At 42.3% G+C, this 18,457-nt stretch overlaps 2 protein-coding genes across 3 annotated transcripts in view; one reads left to right on the top strand and one right to left on the bottom strand.

Moving 5' to 3' along the window:
- MED12L (mediator complex subunit 12L) overlaps positions 1-18,457 on the top strand; it is a 995,158-nt gene that overhangs the window by 596,730 nt on the left and 379,971 nt on the right. The gene's annotated exons all lie outside the window — the stretch shown is intronic.
- Positions 192-18,457, bottom strand: part of LOC143808266 (P2Y purinoceptor 12-like) — a 55,301-nt gene continuing 37,035 nt past the window's right edge. For both annotated transcript variants that reach the window (XM_077290755.1, XM_077290756.1), the window contains exon 3: positions 192-1,883. In XM_077290755.1, the coding sequence (XP_077146870.1) occupies positions 841-1,883 (1,043 nt within the window). In that variant the 3' untranslated portion in view covers positions 192-840. The remainder of the gene's footprint in view (positions 1,884-18,457) is intronic.

Genomic DNA, 18,457 nt, shown 5'->3' with positions numbered 1-18,457 from the left:
CCTATACCGCCGAACACTGCGATCATGTTTGATCGCAGTGTGCCGGGGGTTAATGTGCCGGGGCGGTCTGTGACCGCTCCTGGCACATAGTGCCGGATGTCAGCAACGATAGTCAGCTGACACCTGGCCGCGATCGGCCGCGCTCCCCCCGTGATCGCGGCCGATCCCATATGACGTACTATCCCGTCACTGGGAATTAAGTCCCAGGTCACCTTAACGGGATAGTACGTCATATGGGATTAAGGTGTTAAAGGGGTTTTCCACTTTTTTCAAAGTGGACCCCAAATGATTACTGCAATGTCAAATATCAAAATTAGATAGTATTCACCCCCCACATACCCTTGCTCTAGTCCCAGTCACCTTTGCAGCTCTGTTTTGACTGCAGAGATTGATGTTATGTTGACAGCTCACATAACCACTGCAGTCAATCACTGAGCTCAGCAGCTCTCCCTATGTAATGGCAGGAGCTACTGAAATCAGTGATTTGCTGCAGTGGTGATGTGCACTGTTGATGGGACGTCACCACTGTGGCCAAAATACAGAAACTGGAGGAACAGCGGGGTAATCGGTGCTAGAGAAGGCGAGTACTATCTATACTTTACAAGAATAGTTCAACTTTCTAAAAGTAAAAAAAATCACTTTAAAGCGGGCTTAAAATGGGTTATCTTTCAATCTTACACACTTTATAGTATGTATTTCCTAAAACAAGAGAAAAAAAAACATTTGAATAGGTATATGTTTATTCCTACTAGACATTACATTGTGTAACATAAAAATGAGTATATCGCTGTTAGTCATACTTAGAGTTCTACCATTCTGCATCATTTATTGCAGATCAGTTCATATATTTGTCTCTGTACTACTGATAGTGTATCGCTTAGATGCCCTCCGTCGTGAAAAAGCCAAGAAACCCCCTCGTTTTCTCTTCCACATAGCAATCAATGAATTTCGAAAGGATTTGCAAAGAAAGAAGTAAATAAAGGGATCCAGGCAGGCATTTAAGGAAGACAGGAACATAGTGCTCTCTTTGAGATAGAAAAGTGTATATTGATCCGAGCAGTGGAACCATTCCCGGGTTTGACTTATTGTGTAAGGAATCCTTGCAAAATGGTAAGGGACAAAGCAAATGAAAAACACGCCAATTATAATAAACACCTTCACGTTCACTTTTTTTCTGGATTGTTTTTGTTCCCTTCTAGTCCTTTTATACGATTGAAACAACTTTTTGGTTATCAATAGATAACACACCACTATAATAGCAAATGATACCCAAAAGATGATCTGGCATGTGAGGTTCACAATTTCATGCCAAGTCTTCCCAAATTCAGACTTAAGGTCTGCACAGCTGCGTACATTTTCAGGCGTCATTGGTTTGTTTGTTAAAATCATATTTGGTAACGAGAGAAAAAACATGATCATCCATATTGAGGCTGATAAGATCTTGGCTGAAAGTGTTTTTTTCTTACCAGAGTTGTCAAAGGGTTTCACAGTTTTTTTGTATCGATCTATAGTGATAAGTCCAAGGAAAATAATACTAATGTACATAGTGAAATAGAAAACCACTGAGCTAAATCGACAATCAAATCCTTTCAGTTGCCAAAGTTCAAGTCTTGCTTTTCCTAGAATCTTGAATGGAAATGTCATGATCATTAAGGTATCAGATATAACTGAGTTTTTCAGAAAAATTATGAAATTAGATTTGCTTGGTAACTGGAAAAACACAATAATTGCTAAGCCGTTCATTAAAAATCCAGCAATGAAGAGAATGGAGTAAGCCACGGGGAAGACTACTTGGTTGACCCGGCTATCTCTAGAGCACGTGGTATTATTGCCGTAATTCGTAATATTGGGTTGTTTAAACGTTATTCCGAGATCTCCAAATCCTGAAAAAAAAAGTTCTTGAAATTAGTTATAAATTTGAAGAATACTGTAAATAAAATTATGTTTGATTATGATAAAAAATGTTAAAGGGGTTTACCACCTGTTAAGGACAATTGTTTTCAACTTAAATGCATGTAATTGGGGCAAAATAATTATTTTTGCACTTTTTGCCTCCTTTTACTACTCTGTTATGCTGTCTGTTGATGGCTGCACAATGAGGTAATGTGGTCGGGCACATTATCTTTATTTTATCAGATGTATTGGGGACATAATTCTGCACTTATTATTATATATGTATGACAGGCTTGTCCCTTGTACTTGTTACTGAAGCTTTCCTCACAGACTGCACCACTCTCCAGTCCATGCAATGGCTGCTAATGGAGGAACTTCTGACCAGACCTGTCCATCAGTCTCCTTCAATAGGACAACCCCTCACATGGGAAAGCTGCTTTTCTATTGGAAGAGCTGATGAACAGGTCTGGTCACATGCTCCTCCATCAGCGGCCATTGTATGGACTGGAGAGCAGTACAGTCTGTGAGGAAAACTGCACTAACAAGAGCAGGAGGAGAACCTGTCATACTTATATAGTGGTAAGTGCTACAAAAACTTGTCCCCATCACATCTGTTTGAGTAAAGATGATGTGGCTTACCCCTTTGAAAAGGTTTGATATAAATTGTACATTGTATTTTATGGCTTAGTGATCATGTTCTGCCAGTAGCATTACATTCAGTTTGTGGAAAATCTGGAATCTGTTATACTTCCAGGGACAAGTTAGTGTGGACATGATATAAATGAAACTCGAGAACAATTTATATACTCAAAATAAATGTAGACTTAAAGTGAATAATCAGTAAGCCACAGACATCTCTATGAAAACCTTAATGTCGTAACTATTATTAAACATTATAGTCATCACTTTATTTCTATAAAAATAATAGATGAAAATCCAATGGTAAATTATTGTCATATCAATACAATGCATATCTAAACCGCCCCCCAGAACTAGCCATCTCCACCTTTCTCGACCACTTCACCACCTGGCTACTTCATTTCCTCTCTGCTGACATCCCCACTATCATCATGGGTGACTTCAATATCCCCATTGACACTTCCACCTCAGGTGCCTCTAAACTTTTATTGCTTACTGCCTCCTTTGGCCTCACTCAATGGTCTTCTGCTGCCACTCACAAAGATGGTCACACACTAGACCTTATATTTACCCAATTCTGTTTCCTTACTAATCTCACTAACTCACCCCTCCCCCTGTCTGATGACAACCTAGTGACATTCTCTTCCCTCTCCTCCCTCAACCCCCACTCCACAAACCCACTCACCCTCGCAGAAGTCTCAAACACCTCAATTTACAATCACTCTCTGAGTCCCTTCTCCCTCTTACAGACATAGCTTCCCTTCATGACACAGCTGCCGCTACCACTTTTTATAACACCATAATAACAGCAACACTCAATTCGGTCGCCCTCCTCATGCATAGCAAAACTTGTACAATCAACAGACAGCCCTGGATAACCAGCCTGACCAAAAGAACTGAGACGGGCTTCCAAGGTCGCTGAGCGGAGATGGAAGAGATCCCACTCTGCTTAGCACTTCATCACATACAAGCAGTCCCTCGCCATCTTCAAGTCCACGCTCACTGCCGCAAAACAAACTTATTTCTCATCTCTCATATCCTCCAAGTTTCACAACCCTAAACAGCTTTTCAACACTTTCAATTCTCTACTCCGTCTCCTGGCACCTCCTCCCTCTCCTCTCATTTCTGCTGAAGACTTTGCCTCTTTCTTTAAACAGAAGATCGATACAATCAGAGAAAGCTTTGGCCCGCAGCCCCCAATGCCCCTCTTAGCTGCTCAACCCTGTTCCTCCAAAACCAGCTTCTCCATCATGACAGAAAATCAGCTCTCCACCACCCTGTCTACATCACATCTCACCACTTGCACGCTTGATCCGCTCCCGTCCCACCTCATCCCTAACCTCACCACAGTCTTCATCCCAACCCTAACACACCTCTTCAACCTCTCACTCACAACTGATGTCTTCCCCTCATCGTTCAAACATGCCAAGATCACACCCATCCTCAAAAAGCTCTCCCTCGACCCATCCTCTGCGTCTAGCTATCACCCAATATCTCTTCTCCCTTATGCCTCAAAACTACTGAACAGCATGTCCATCTTGAACTGACCTCCCACCTCTCTTCCTGCTCCCTCTTTGACCAGTTGCTTCCGACCCCATCACTCAACTGAAACTGCCCTAACTAAAGTCACCAATGACCTACTAACTGCCAAGAGCAAGCAACACTACTCTGTCTTCCTTCTCCTGGACCTGTGTTCTGCGTTTGACACTGTGGACCACTCCCTCCTGCTACAGATTCTCTCATCTCTTGGCATCACAGACTTGGCCCTATCCTGGATCTCATCATATCTAACAGACCGTACTTTCAGGGTCTCCCTCTCCCACACCACCTCCTCACCTCGCCTCTTGTCTGTCGGTGTCCCTCAAGGATCAGTTCTGGGACCCCTACTCTTCTCCATCTACACCTTCAGCCTGGGACAGCTCATAGAATCCCACGGTTTGCAGTACCATCTCTATGCCGATGACACGCAGATCTACCTATCCGGACCTGACCTCACCTCCTTACTCACCAAAATACCACACTTCTTTTCTGCTCCCTTTCTAAAACTGAACATGGACAAAACAGAATTCATCATCTTTCCCCCATCTCACTCTACCCCTCCACCAGACCTATCCATCAAGGTCAATGGCTGCTCATTTTCCCCAGTCCCGCATGCTCGGTGCCTCTGGGTGATCCTCGACTCTGTCCTCTCTTTCAAGCCACATATCCAAGCCTTTGCCTCCTCCTGCCGTCTCAAACTCAAAAATATTTCCCAGATCCGCACAATCCTTGACAACGAAACCACAAAACCACTAGTGCATGCCCTCATCATCTCCTGCCTTGACAACTGCAACCTCCTACTCTCTGGCCTCCCCTCTAGCACTCTGGCACCACTCCAATCCATCCTACACTCTGCTGCCCGTTTAATCCACCTGTCTCCCCTTTATTCCCCAGCCTCCCCTCTCTGCCAAGCCCTTCACTGGCTTCCTATTGTTCAGAGGCTCCAGTTCAAAATCCTTACTATGACTTACAAAGCCATCCACAACCTGTCTCCTCCATACATCTGTGACATGGTCTCCCGGTACTTACCTACACGCAACCTTCGATCCTCACAAGATCTCCTTCTCTTCTCCCCTCTTATCTCTTCTTCCCACAACCGCATCCAAGACTTCTCCCGTGCTTCCCCCATACTCTGGAACTCTCTAACCTAACACATCAGACTCTCGCCTACCATAGAATCCTTCAAAAAGAACCTGAAAACTCCCCTCTTCTGATAAGCCTGCAGTGATCCTCAACTTACTGAACCGCTGGTCCTCCCTCCTTCTGTACCTGTTAGAGCCTTGTTTTTTGCTCATGTTTACTGTATTTGTCTATATTTGCCCCCTTTTCACATGTAAAGCGCCATGGAATAAATGGCGCTATAAAAATGTATAATAATAGTAATAATAATAATAATAAAAAGAGCAGGGGTCCAATCGATAATGGGACTCATTGTTACCCTAATAAGGCACACTACTGTCTGTTAGATGACATGTAAAGTACTAAGCTACTGAATATTATGACTGACAACTACTCAATTTAATAATATTTTAAAAAGCATTTTTAATAGCATACTAACGTATTAATAAAATTTATTAATGTAGAAGCCATTCATATGTTAACCATCACTACCATTAGAGATACAGTTGTGCTCAAAAGCTTACATACCCTGGCAGACTTCAAGCTGTTATTGATGTTAGAGGGGGCAATACACGGTATTAAGAAATGGGGTATGTGAACTTTTGATCAGGGTCATTTGAATGTTTTGGGTTGTCATTATGATTTAAAAAGAGAAAACACAGTAGTTTGACAATAAGCGGCTTCATCCAACCACTAACCATGAGTGGAGAAAAGTTTTGGTGTTATCATTCATATTCTCTGAAAAAAAGGCCAAGAAAGCAAAAATTCTGCCAGGGTATGTAAACTTTTGAGCACAGCTATACACATATTTTTCAGAGCCAATAGTATTTGATTAGACAGAATATAGCCATTAATTAGTAATTATTAAAGAGAAATTTGTTGCTTTGGTTTAAAGGTGGACTGCGTCTTTATTTCTCAAGATATTTTAATGCTTTTTTAGAATCTATTTAGTTTGTATTAATTCAAATTATGTAAAACTCGTCTGTGTTTCACTAAGAAAAAAAACATCTGAGTTGAATCTGTCTCGTCACTGTCTTGTGTCTGGCTTCATTATATTTTTTACAGACCCATTAGCTTTGAATGAGGGAGTCTTGGCTAAGAATCTGACCATTAGATCAGGATAGTACAGGCTACAATCTGTGCGGGAAATCGCACATGTGAATTGGTCCATTGATTTTAATTATTGGAGAAAACTTGGTACTCAGGTAAATGATGAAAAAAGAAAATCAATAAAGATGTTATTGTATGCAGGCAATGCAAAAATGAAGATGTCTCAGTAACTGCAGCATGTGCTGCTCATCCAGTGTTCATAGTTACTTTTATCCTTAGATACACAGCAATCTGTCTAACTGATGAAGGTCATTGTATGATTGAAACATCTTCTTTGTTTTTGCATTGCCTCCCCACAATAAAAAACTCTTCTGTAATGATTTACCTGAGTACAAGTTTTCTCCAAGATTTGTACCCAGAAAGGGGCATAGGTAAGCGGCTACCTGGTGTTCACTGGACCTCCTGATAGTGGAGACTGGGCTGCAGGTAGCCACCAGCTACCACCCCAGGGGTCAGGTATGCTAACACTCATTAGGGCTAGGCCTCTGTTCAGACTAGTAAGTTTTGGCACTTTTACAGAAAGGTTACTGACATGGATATGGACTCAGTTCAGAAACACCGTCTAGGATACCGGATCAAGGTTTGGCTGCATATGGACCGAGGGATAATGTGCAGTCAATAACCGCTTTGGGACTAGGGATACAGGTTCAGGACCCTGGCCGCACCAGGACCAGGGATTTAGATTCAGTGAACTGGACACACCAGGACCAGGGGACCTCACTAGTAGTATACCTTGCTAACTTATCATTCTACATGTTGGCGACTCCCAAGGGAAGAGAGAGTCTTTTATAATAGATGCCTCCCAGCTATTGGTTAGAAGCCGTCTTGCAGATGTACACATTATGCTAAAAGCCTCTCAGTAACAGGCCTTTAAGAGCAGGGGAGCGCACGCATGTGCACTAGGTGCGCCACCGAAAGCTGCAGTGTGCATACATCCAAGAAGAATACTGAGGACCTCACTAAGGGGACGGAGCGGTGAGTAAGCCAGTGTCTCTGCATTGAGGGAGAAGGGGACACCCTGCAAGTTTGCCAGCAATAGCAATACAATTATTATTTTGCAAATACAAAGATGCATAATGTTTAGTTATGACAATTTTCTGATACTTATTTAGATGATACTTAGCAATAATTCAAATAACTAAAATATGATTAAACACTATTGTGAATTACAAACAGTTACAGAAATTGCACTACAAAATGTGGTCCTCATTCACTGATCTCTTTTTTGCTTGTCTCTTGCGCTCCTGCATTGGATCATCTCTTACAATTATCACACAGTAATCTACAAGCATTGATGGATTCCATTTTCTGGCAATATCTTGGTGAATTCTCTCACCGTGCTCGTCGTTCACGGCTCTGCAGTTTGGTGGAATGAATCTCTACGTTCATGTTTCATGTTTCATGATCCTTGTGTTTTTAGTAGATTTTCCAACCAGCTCTTTATAGTTATCTGCTCTTGAGTTTCACAAAAAATATTTACCCCTGATGCAAATGCTATCCATGCAGCCTTTTCCTTTCCCTGTAACAAATGGAGAAACTCTTCATCTTGAAGAAGCTTGCGAAGCTGAGGTCCAATAAAGACTTCTTCCTTTATCTTTGCTTTACTCAACCTTGGAAATGTATAATTGAGATACTTGAATGCTTTGCATTATTATTCATTGCCTTTACAAATGTATTCATTACGCTCATTTTGATAGGAAGTGGTGGTAGAAAAATATTATGTGGGTCAACAAGTGCTGGATGCTGGACTTTTTTACCCCCTGATTGAAGTGAATGTCTGCGAGGCCAGTCTTTTTTATTGTAGTGATATTTTCTTGCACAACTATTCCACTCACACAGAAAGCAGCAGTACTTTATGTATCCACCCTTGAGACCAAGAAAGAGGGTAACCACCTTTAAGTCACCACAAGGGGGCTACAAATGCTGGTCATATTATCAAAAATGGAGCAAATTGTATATAAAACAGTCAAGCACAAGATTGAAATAAAATCCTACAAAAGAATTGTGCAATGAAGACAAAGTAATGGAATACATTTTAAAAAAATATTTTATTAGAATATATAATGAATAATAAAATAATAAACAGCTGAAATAAAATTGGCAAATTCGCCACTGGCGCCCTGTGCTCTTCACATATGAAAGCAGGTTCACACTGAGCACATATGACAGACGTGACAGAGTCGGGAGACGCCATGGAGAGCGATCTGCTGCCTGCAACATCCTTCAGCATGACCGGTTTGGCAGTGGGTCAGTAATGGTGTAAGGTGGCATTTCTATGGAGGGTCGCACAGCCCTACATGTGCTCACCAGAGGTAGCCTGACTGCCATTAGGTACCGAGATGAGATCATCAGACCCCTTGTGAGACCATATGCTGATGCAGTTGGCCCTGGATTCCTCCTAATGCAGGACAACGCCAGACCTCATGTGGCTGGAGTGTGTCAGCAGTTCCTGCAAGATGAAGGCATTAAAGCTATGGACTGGTCCGCCCATTCCCCAGATCTGAATCTGATTGAACACATCTGGGACATCATGTCTTGCACCATCCACCAACATCACGTTGCAACACAGAGTGTCCAGGAGTTGGCAGAAGCTTTAGTCCAGGTCTGGGAGAAGATCCCTCAGGAGACCATCCGCCACCTCATCAGGAGCATGCCCAGGCGTTGTAGGGAGATCATACAGGCACGTGGATGCCACACACACTACTGAGCATCATTTCCTTGTCTTGAGGCATTTCCACTGAAGTTGGATCAGCCTGTAACTTCATTTTCCACTTTGATTTTGAGCATCATTCCAACTCCAGACCTCCGTGGGATATTAGTTGTGATTTACGTTGTTTCCTGCAGCTTTTGAAACTGGCAGTTCCTCTGTATGTAGTACTAGGCATATGGCAGATGGAATGTTTGGATACTGTAAAGTCCACTTCTTCCTTGAAACTCCTTTCCTAATGGGGGCACCATGCAGAAATAGCAAATGGTAGTGTAATCGGTTGACTCTCTCCACATCAGTGGGACTGCAAAAGTCATAGATTGCCTCTTCCCATGCAACCTCTGGGTAATATGTGATGCACATCTATTGCAGCATGTGTGTGGAGCCGAATTCTTGTCCCGATCTCTTATTCCGGACCCAAAATACAAGTTGTAGACTTTCCTTATTATGGTAGTCAAGTTTCAGATTAGATCTCTAAAAGACCTAATGTTAACCCCTAAAAATTTGGCCCGGTCATTAACGTGCAAACCACCCTTGGGGGTACAAGGGTGGTTTGCACTTTAATGACCGGGCCAAATTTTTACAATTCTGACCACTGTCCCTTTATGAGGTTATAACTCTGGAACGCTTCAACGGATCCCGGTGATTCTGACATTGTTTTCTCATGAGTCATGACATATTGTACTTCATGATAGTGATAAAATTTCTTTGATAATACCTGCGTTTATTTGTGAAAAAAAACGGAAATTTGGTGAAAATTTAGAAAATTTTGCAATTTTCCAAATTTGAATTTTTATGCAATAAAATCACAGAGATGTGTCACACAAAATACTTAATAAGTAACATTTCCCACATGTCTACTTTACATCAGCACAATTTTGGAACCAAAATTTTTTTTTGTTAGGGTGTTATAAGGGTTAAAAGTTGACCAGCAATTTCTCATTTTTACAACACCATTTTTTTTAGGGACCACATCTCATTTGAAGTCATTTTGAGGGATCTGTATGATAGAAAATAACAAAGTGTGACACCATTCTAAAAACTGCACACGTCGAGGTGCTCAAAACCGCATTCAAGAAGTTTATTAACCCTTCAGGTGTTTCACAGGAATTTTGGAATGTTTAAATAAAAATTAACATTTATCTTTTTTTCACAAAAAATTTACTTCAGCTCCAATTTGTTTTATTTTACCAAGGGTAACAGGAGAAAATGGACCCCAAAAGTTGTTGTACAATTTGTCCTGAGTACGCCGATACCCCATATGTGGGGGTAAACCACTGTTTGGGCGCATGGTAGAGCTCGGAAGTGAAGGAGCGCCATTTGACTTTTCAATGCAAAATTGACTGGAATTGAGATGGAACGCCATGTTGCGTTTGGAGAGCCCCTGATGTGCCTAAACATTGAAACCCCCCACAAGTGACACCATTTTGGAAAGTAGACCCCCTAAGAAACGTATCTAGATGTGTGGTGAGCACTTTGACCCATTAAGTGATTCGCAGAAGTTTAAAATGCAGAGCCGTAAAAATAGAAAATCATATTTTTTCACAAAAATGATATATTCGCCCCCAATTCTTAATTTTCCCAAGGGTAGCAGAAAAAACTGGACCCCAAAAGTTGTTGTGCAATTTGTCCTGAGCATGCTGATACCCCATATGTGGGGGTAAACCACTGTTTGGGCGCATGGTAGAGATCGGAAGGGAAGGAGCGCCGTTTGACTTTTCAATGCAAAATTGACAGGAATTGAGATGGGACGCCATGTTGCGTTTGGAGAGCCCCTAATGTGACTAAACATTGAAACCCCCCACAAGTGACACCACTTTGGAAAGTAGACCCCCTAAGGAACTTATCTAGCTGTGTGGTGAGCACTTTGACCCATTAAGTGATTCACAGAAGTTTATAATGCAGAGCCGTAAAAATAAAAAATCATATTTTTTCACAAAAATGATCTTTTCGCCCCAAATTTTTTATTTTCCCAAGGGTAAGAGAAGAAATTGGACCCCAAAAGTTGTTGTACAATTTGTCCTGAGTACACTGATACCCAATATGTGGGGGTAAACCACTGTTTGGGCGCATGGGAGAGCTCGGAAGGGAAGGAGCGCCGTTTGACGTTTCAATGCAAAATTGACAGGAATTGAGATGGGACGCCATGTTGCGTTTGGAGAGCCACTGATGTGCCTAAACATTGAAACCCCCCACAAGTGACACCATTTTGGAAAGTAGACCTTCCAAGGAACTCATCTAGATGTGTTATGAGAGCTTTGAACCCCCAAGTGTTTCACTACAGTTCATAACGCAGAGCCGTGAAAATAAAAATTCTTTTTTTTTCCACAAAAATTATTTTTTAGCCCCCAGTTTTGTATTTTTCCAAGGGTAACAGTTGAAATTAGACCCCAAAAGTTGTTGTCCAATTTGTCCTGAGTACGCTGATACCCCATATGTGGGGGGAACCACCGTTTGAGCGCATGGCAGAGCTCGGAAGGGAAGGAGCGTCATTTGGAATGCAGACTTAGATGGATTGGTCTGCAGGCGTCACATTGCGTTTGCAGAGCCCATAATGTACCTAAACAGTAGAAACTCCCCACAAGTGACCCCATATTGGAAACTAGACCCCCCAAGGAACTTATCTAGATGTGTTGTGAGAACTTTGAACCCCCAAGTGTTTCACTACAGTTTATAACGCAGAGCCGTGAAAATAAAAAATCTTTTTTTTCCACAAAATTATTTTTTAGCCCCCAGTTTTGTATTTTCCCAAGGGTAACAGGAGAAATTGGACCAGAAAAGTTGTTGTCCAATGTGTCCTGAGTACGCTGATACCCCATATGTTGGGGTAAACCCCTGTTTGGGCGCACGGGAGAGCTCGGAAGGGAAGGAGCACTGTTTTACTTTTTCAACGCAGAATTGGCTGGAATTGAGATCGGATGCCATGTCGCGTTTGGAGAGCCCCTGATGTGCCTAAACAGTGAAAACCCCCCAATTATAACTGAAACCCTAATCCAAACACATCCTAAACCCTAATCCCAAAGGTAACCCTAACAACACCCCTAACCCTGACACACCCCTAACCCTAATCCCAACCCTATTCCCAACTGTAAATGTAATCCAAACTTTAACCCTAACTTTAGCCCCAACCCTAACCCTAACTTTAGCCCCAACCCTAACTGTAGCCTTAACCCTAGCCCCAACCCTAACCCTGGCCCTAACCCTAACCCTGGCCCTAACCCTAACCCTATACCTAACCCTAACCCTAACCCTAGCCCTAACCCTAACCCTAATGGGAAAATGGAAATAAATACATTTTTTTTTTAAATTATTTTTTCTCTAACTAAGAGGGTGATGAAGGGGGGTTTGATTTACTTTTTATAGCGGGTTTTTTAGCGGATTTTTATGATTGGCAGCCGTCACACACTGAAAGACGCTTTTTATTGCAAAAAATATTTTTTGCGTTACCACATTTTGAGAGCTATAATTTTTCCATGTTTTGGTCCACAGAGTCATGTGAGGTCTTGTTTTTTGCGGGACGAGTTGATGTTTTCATTTGTAACATTTTCGGGCACGTGACATTTTTTGATCGCTTTTTATTCCGATTTTTGTTAGGCAGAATGACCAAAAACCAGCTATTTATGAATTTCTTTTGGGGGAGGCGTTTATACCGTTCCACGTTTGGTAAAATGGATAAAGCAGTTTTATTCTTCGGGTCAGTACGATCACAGCGATACCTCATTTATATCTTTTTTTATGTTTTGGTGCTTTTATACGATAAAAACTATTTTATAGAAAAAAAAAATATTTTTGCATCTCTTTATTCTGAGGACTATAACTTTTTTCTTTTTTCTTTGATGACGCTGTATGGTGGCTCATTTTTTTGCGGGACAAGATGACGTTTTAATCGGTACCATGGTTATTTATATTTGTCTTTTTTATTTGGCGGTATGATAATAAAGCGTTGTGTTTTGCCTCGTTTTTTTTTTACGGTGTTCACTGAAGGGGTTAACTAGCGGGACAGTTTTATAGGACGGGTCGCTACGGACGCGGCGATACTAAATATGTGTACTTTTATTGTTTTTTTATTATTATTTAGATAAAGAAATGTATTTATAGGAACAATATTTTTTTTTCTTTTTGCTTTTTTTTTTGGAATTTTTTTTTTTTAAACTCTAACATTGCCCCAGGGGGGCATGATGTTATAGTGTAAGATCGCCGATCTGACACTTTGCTGTGCACTGTGTCAGATCGGCGATCTGACGTGCACAGCTCCTCTAGGCCTCCCGGCGCCTGCTCTGTGCAGGCGCAGTGAAGCCACCTCCCTGCAGGACCCAGATGCCGCAGCCATCTTGGATCCGGGCCTGCTGCAGGGAGGAGGAGGTAAGAGACCCGATGTAGTCGCATTGCTCCGGGGGTCTCAGGGAAGCCCGCAGGGAGCCCTCTCCCTGCGCGATGCTTCCCTATACCGCCGGAACACTGCGATCATGTTTGATCGCAGTGTGCCGGGGGTTAATGTGCCAGGGCGGTCCGTGACCGCTCCTGGCACATAGTGCCGGATGTCAGCTGCGATAGTCAGCTGACAACCGGCCGCGATCGGCCGCGCTCCCCCCGTGAACGCGGCCGATCGCGCTGGACGTACTATCCCGTCGGTGGTCATGCGGGCCCACCCCACCTCGACGGGATAGTACGTCCAATGTCAGAAAGGGGTTAAAGAAGAAACATTTCCTTTGTATTTTAGGCAATAATAATAATAAATATATTCTAATTCTGCATTCAGGACCTGAAAATTACGTCACGGCTTGCTGTGATTGGTCGCGTCGCGGTCACATGGGCGGCACGCAACCAATCACAAGCCGTGACGTAATTTTAAAATGCGCGCGTTTCCTGCCTCCCATGACGTCACGGCTTGTGATTGGTCGCGTCGCCCATGTGACCGCGACGCGACCAATCACAAGCCGGAACGTAATTCTAAAATCCTGAATGCCTAGAATTAGGCATTGAGGACCTGAAAATTACGTCACGGCTTGCTGTGATTGGTCGCGTCGCGGCCACATGGGCGGCACGCGACCAATCACAAGCCGTGACGTCACGGAAGGAAGTAAACGTGCGCATTTTAAGCAAAGAACGCTGCCGTTTCCCTCGGTAAGGTCCAGGCTGCGTCGGAGAGGTGAGTATAGCAATATTTTTTATTTTAATTCTTTATTTTACACATTAATATGGATCCCAGGGCCTGAAGGAGAGTTTCCTCTCCTTCAGACCCTGGGAACCATCAGGGATACCGTCCGATACTTGAGTCCCATTGACTTGTATTGGTATCGGGTATCGGTATCGGATTAGATCCGATACTTTGCCAGTATCGGCCGATACTTTCCGATACCGATACTTTCAAGTATCGGACGGTATCGCTCAACACTAATAATAATCTTCGAACATGTTATAAACATGCAAACCGTGACATATGGTAATGTTTTGTAGTTGATTATTTGTGTTATGTGATGTGTATGTAAATTAACTGTTTGCTTTGCTGAATTGTAAGTACATTGATGAAAACCTGATACCAATGGCAGACCTCTCAGGTTTTCAAAGAGGCCAAATTGTTGGTGCTCGTATGGCGGTAGTGTAACAGAAAGTGCCCGAATGCTTGGCGTGTCAAGAGGTACTGTCTCCAAAGTAATGACTGCGTTTGAAAGAGAAGGAAAAACGTCCGCAGCAAAGCACAGGTCCGGCCGAAAGTCGAAGTTGACTGAGAGAGACCGTCGGACTCTAAAGCGAATTGTGAGAGAGGATCGCAAGACCACGGCTCTGAAAATCACTGCTGAGCTCAATGAACACCTACAGAACTCAGTTTCCATGAAAACTGTTCGTCGGGAGCCGCACAAATCTGGATTCCACGGAAGAGCTGCAATTAGAAAACCGCTGCTCTCAATGACAAATGTTTCCAAGCGTTTAGAGTGGTGTAGAAACCTCCAGAATTGGTCCCTTGAGCAGTGGAAACATGTGATATTCTCAGACAAATCATCGTTTACCCTATTTCTGACCTCCGGCCGAGTGTACGCTTGGAGACAGCTGAAAGAAGCATTCCATCCAGACTGCCTTCTCCCAACCATAAATCATGGCTGAGGTTCTGTGATGATCTGGGGTACTATTTCATGGAGATCCGCTGGGCCAATGATATCCCTTCATGGAAGAATTAACAGCCAAGATTATTTAGGCATTTTGGGCAACCAAGTGCACCCAATGGTTCAAGCACTGTTCCCGGAGGGGAACGCCATCTTTCAGGATGATAATGCACCAATTCATACAGCTCGAATCATTAAAGCATGGCACGAGGAACATTCTAATGAAGTTGAGCATCTCATCTGGCCCCCACAATCCCCAGACCTCAACATTATTGAGCATTTATGGTCGATTTTAGAGATTCAAGTTAGATGTTGATTTGCGCCGCCATCGTCGCTCAAAGAACCGGAGGGTGTTTTAACTGCAGAACGGGCTAAAATTCCATTGGAAATAAAAATTACCAAAATGAAAGTGGGCAATGTTTAATTAAACACAGCTTGCCTCCAATGAAGGAGTAGAACCATCTCAAGGAGGACCACAAGGAAATGGACAGCATGTGACTTAAATATGAGGGTCTGAATAATTATGACCATGTGATATCTCAGTTTTTCTTTTTAATCAATTTGCAAAAATGTCTACATTTGTTTTTTTTTTTCAGTCAAGATGGGGTGCAGAATGTACATTAATGAGAAAAAAAATGAACTTTTTTGAATTTACCAAATGGCTGCAAAGAAACAAAGAGTGAAAAATTTAAAGGGGTCTGAGTGCTTTCCATACGCACTGTAAGTGAACTGTAACTGAGCTGAATTATAATTACCATCACTCACCCTTATGATATGTGGTGAGGTATAGATACAAATATGATGCGGGAATCTGATCTAAATATTAGTGTATTCACATGTTGCTATTTCAACACAATTTTGCAGTGATTTTCATACAATCTTATAGTATAAATGTTCCTCAAGCAGAGTAATCAAGGATAATTCTATATCTAGTGATAATATTGGGAATGTTCAGATTCCATGCCTCGGGCAACCCCACCTATAAATACAGCACTACTCATTGACGTATGTGAGGCAACTGAATTTGAGACTGGTGCCGTGCAGACAGCACAGATCGTTCTCGGACCGTGAATGTTAGACTTGTATAACTGAACTGATACATTTGATGCATTATAGGAAACTACTAAAAGATGTATTTATCTCTCAGAGCATTGCCTACACTAGTCATAGCTGTGTCCGGATCTCACCTGAGAGTACACTTGGTATGCTCGAGCATGCTTTCTCCAAATGTAAACTAAAGGGTTCTCAATGCATAATTAGGGCTTATGTACATGGCTGACACCCGGCACCCCTACTAATCAGCTGATTTTTGCTACGGTTATTGTTGGCTACTATAGTACATCAACTGTTCTTCTGTCTACAACACAGCACACAGCAGCTCCTTTCAAAGTTTTTACGTCAGAGCAAAAATCAGTTTGTGTGTGACCTCAACAAAGAATGGTGCACCTTCACCGATCTGCTATTTATGACCAATCTTAAATAGGTCATCAAATACCTATGCTCTGTCCAACAACCCCATTAATGTCACACAGATTCCAGGTTTGAGGCTAAAGGACTGGGCTGCATGATTGCCGATATATCTCTGAAGCGCTCCAATGTTTAGAGAAACTATACTTTAAAAAGCTACTGCAGTTGATGGTGATTGACAGGTCTCTCCCACAGCAAGATAACTGTCATTCACCTGAAGCAGTCCTGGGAGAAGCCAGTCTAGTCTATTCCTTGGGTCCCTTACTGTATATTTTCTCTGAAATCATTTCAGAAACGAAAATACTTGGTTGCAATCGTACAGTCAGGCTCTGATTCATGCTGACCAATTCCCCGTTAGCCTTTGAATGAGGGAGCACATACTATAGTTTTACATTGTAGGGTCTTTAATTCAGTTTACAAAAAAACCTTTCCTTGAGAGGATACTGAAGCTAGGGAGAATAGCCGGCTCACCTGGAGGTACGGAGGCAAGTCAGATTGTATTTTCTCCTGTGAGCATTGTTTTCATGTTCATCCAAAAACATAACACTGCTGCCTCAATATAGTATGCCCATTTTCTCACTGGGCATTGTATGATTCACTTTAACCCCTTCATGACCGTGGGATTTTCTTTTTTTCCGTATTCGTTTTTCACTCCCCTCCTTCCCAGAGCCATAACTTTTTTATTTTTCCGTCAATTTGGCCATGTGAGGGCTTATTTTTTGCGGGAAGAGTTGTAAATTTGAACGACATCATTGGTTTTACCATGTCGTGTACTAGAAAACGGGAAAAAAATTCCAAGTGCGGTGAAATTGCAAAAAAAGTGCAATCCCACACTTGTTTTTTGCTTGGCTTTTTTGCTAGGTTCACTAAATGCTAAATCTGACCTAGCATTATGATTCTCCAGGTCATTACGAGTTCATAGACACCTAACATGACTAGGTTATTTTTTACCTAAGTGGTGAAAAAAAATTCCAAACTTTGCTAAAAAAAAAAATTGCGCCATTTTCCGATACTCGTAGCGTCTCCATTTTTCATGATCTGGGGTCTGTTGAGGGCTTATTTTTTGCATGCCGAGCTGGCATTTTTAATGATACCATTTTGGTGCAGATACGTTCTTTTGATCGCCCGTTATTGCATTTTAATGTAATGTCACGGCGACCAAAAAAAACGTAATTCTGGCGTTTTGGATTTTTTTCTCATTACGCCGTTTAGCGATCAGGTTAATTTTTTTTTTATTGATAGATCGGGCGATTCTGAACGCGGCGATACCAAATATGTGAAGGTTTGATTTTTTTTTTTTATTGATTTATTTTGATTGGGGCGAAAGGGGGGCGATTTAAACTTTTATGTTTTTTTTATTTTTTTCACATTTTTTTTTACTTTTTTTTTACAATTGCCATGCTTCAATAGCCTCCATGGGAGGCCAGAAGCAGGCACAACTCGATCGCCTCTGCTACATAACAGCGATCATCAGATCACTGCTATGCAGCAGAAAATCAGGTGTGCTGTGAGCGCCGTTCACAGGGTGGCGCTCACAGCTACCGGCGATCAGTAACCATAGAGGTCTCAAGGACCTTGATTCGCGGTGATGCGCCCCCTGCTGGATGTCCTCATATGAACTCGAGCGTGGGAAAAAGGCTCGAGTTCATATGAGGACATCCAGCAGGGGGCGCCTCACCGCGAATCAAGGTAACTACAGGACTTTCCCCTGCACTCCATTCATTCACAACATTTTACAGACAGGAGCGGGTGCATTAGCACAGCTCCTGGCTGTAAAATGATTTAACCCCTTCGGATGGATTTACATCGTGGGACTGACGGAACGACGGAAGGTATGGAACATTGTTGTTTGTTTTGTTTAACTTTGTTTCAGGTGACAAGG

Source organism: Ranitomeya variabilis, chromosome 2, assembly GCF_051348905.1.
Source record: "Ranitomeya variabilis isolate aRanVar5 chromosome 2, aRanVar5.hap1, whole genome shotgun sequence".
NCBI classification, from domain to species: Eukaryota; Metazoa; Chordata; class Amphibia; order Anura; family Dendrobatidae; genus Ranitomeya; species Ranitomeya variabilis.
Note: the sequence above shows the minus strand (reverse complement) of the source record. Positions and strands in the feature narration are given on the sequence as shown.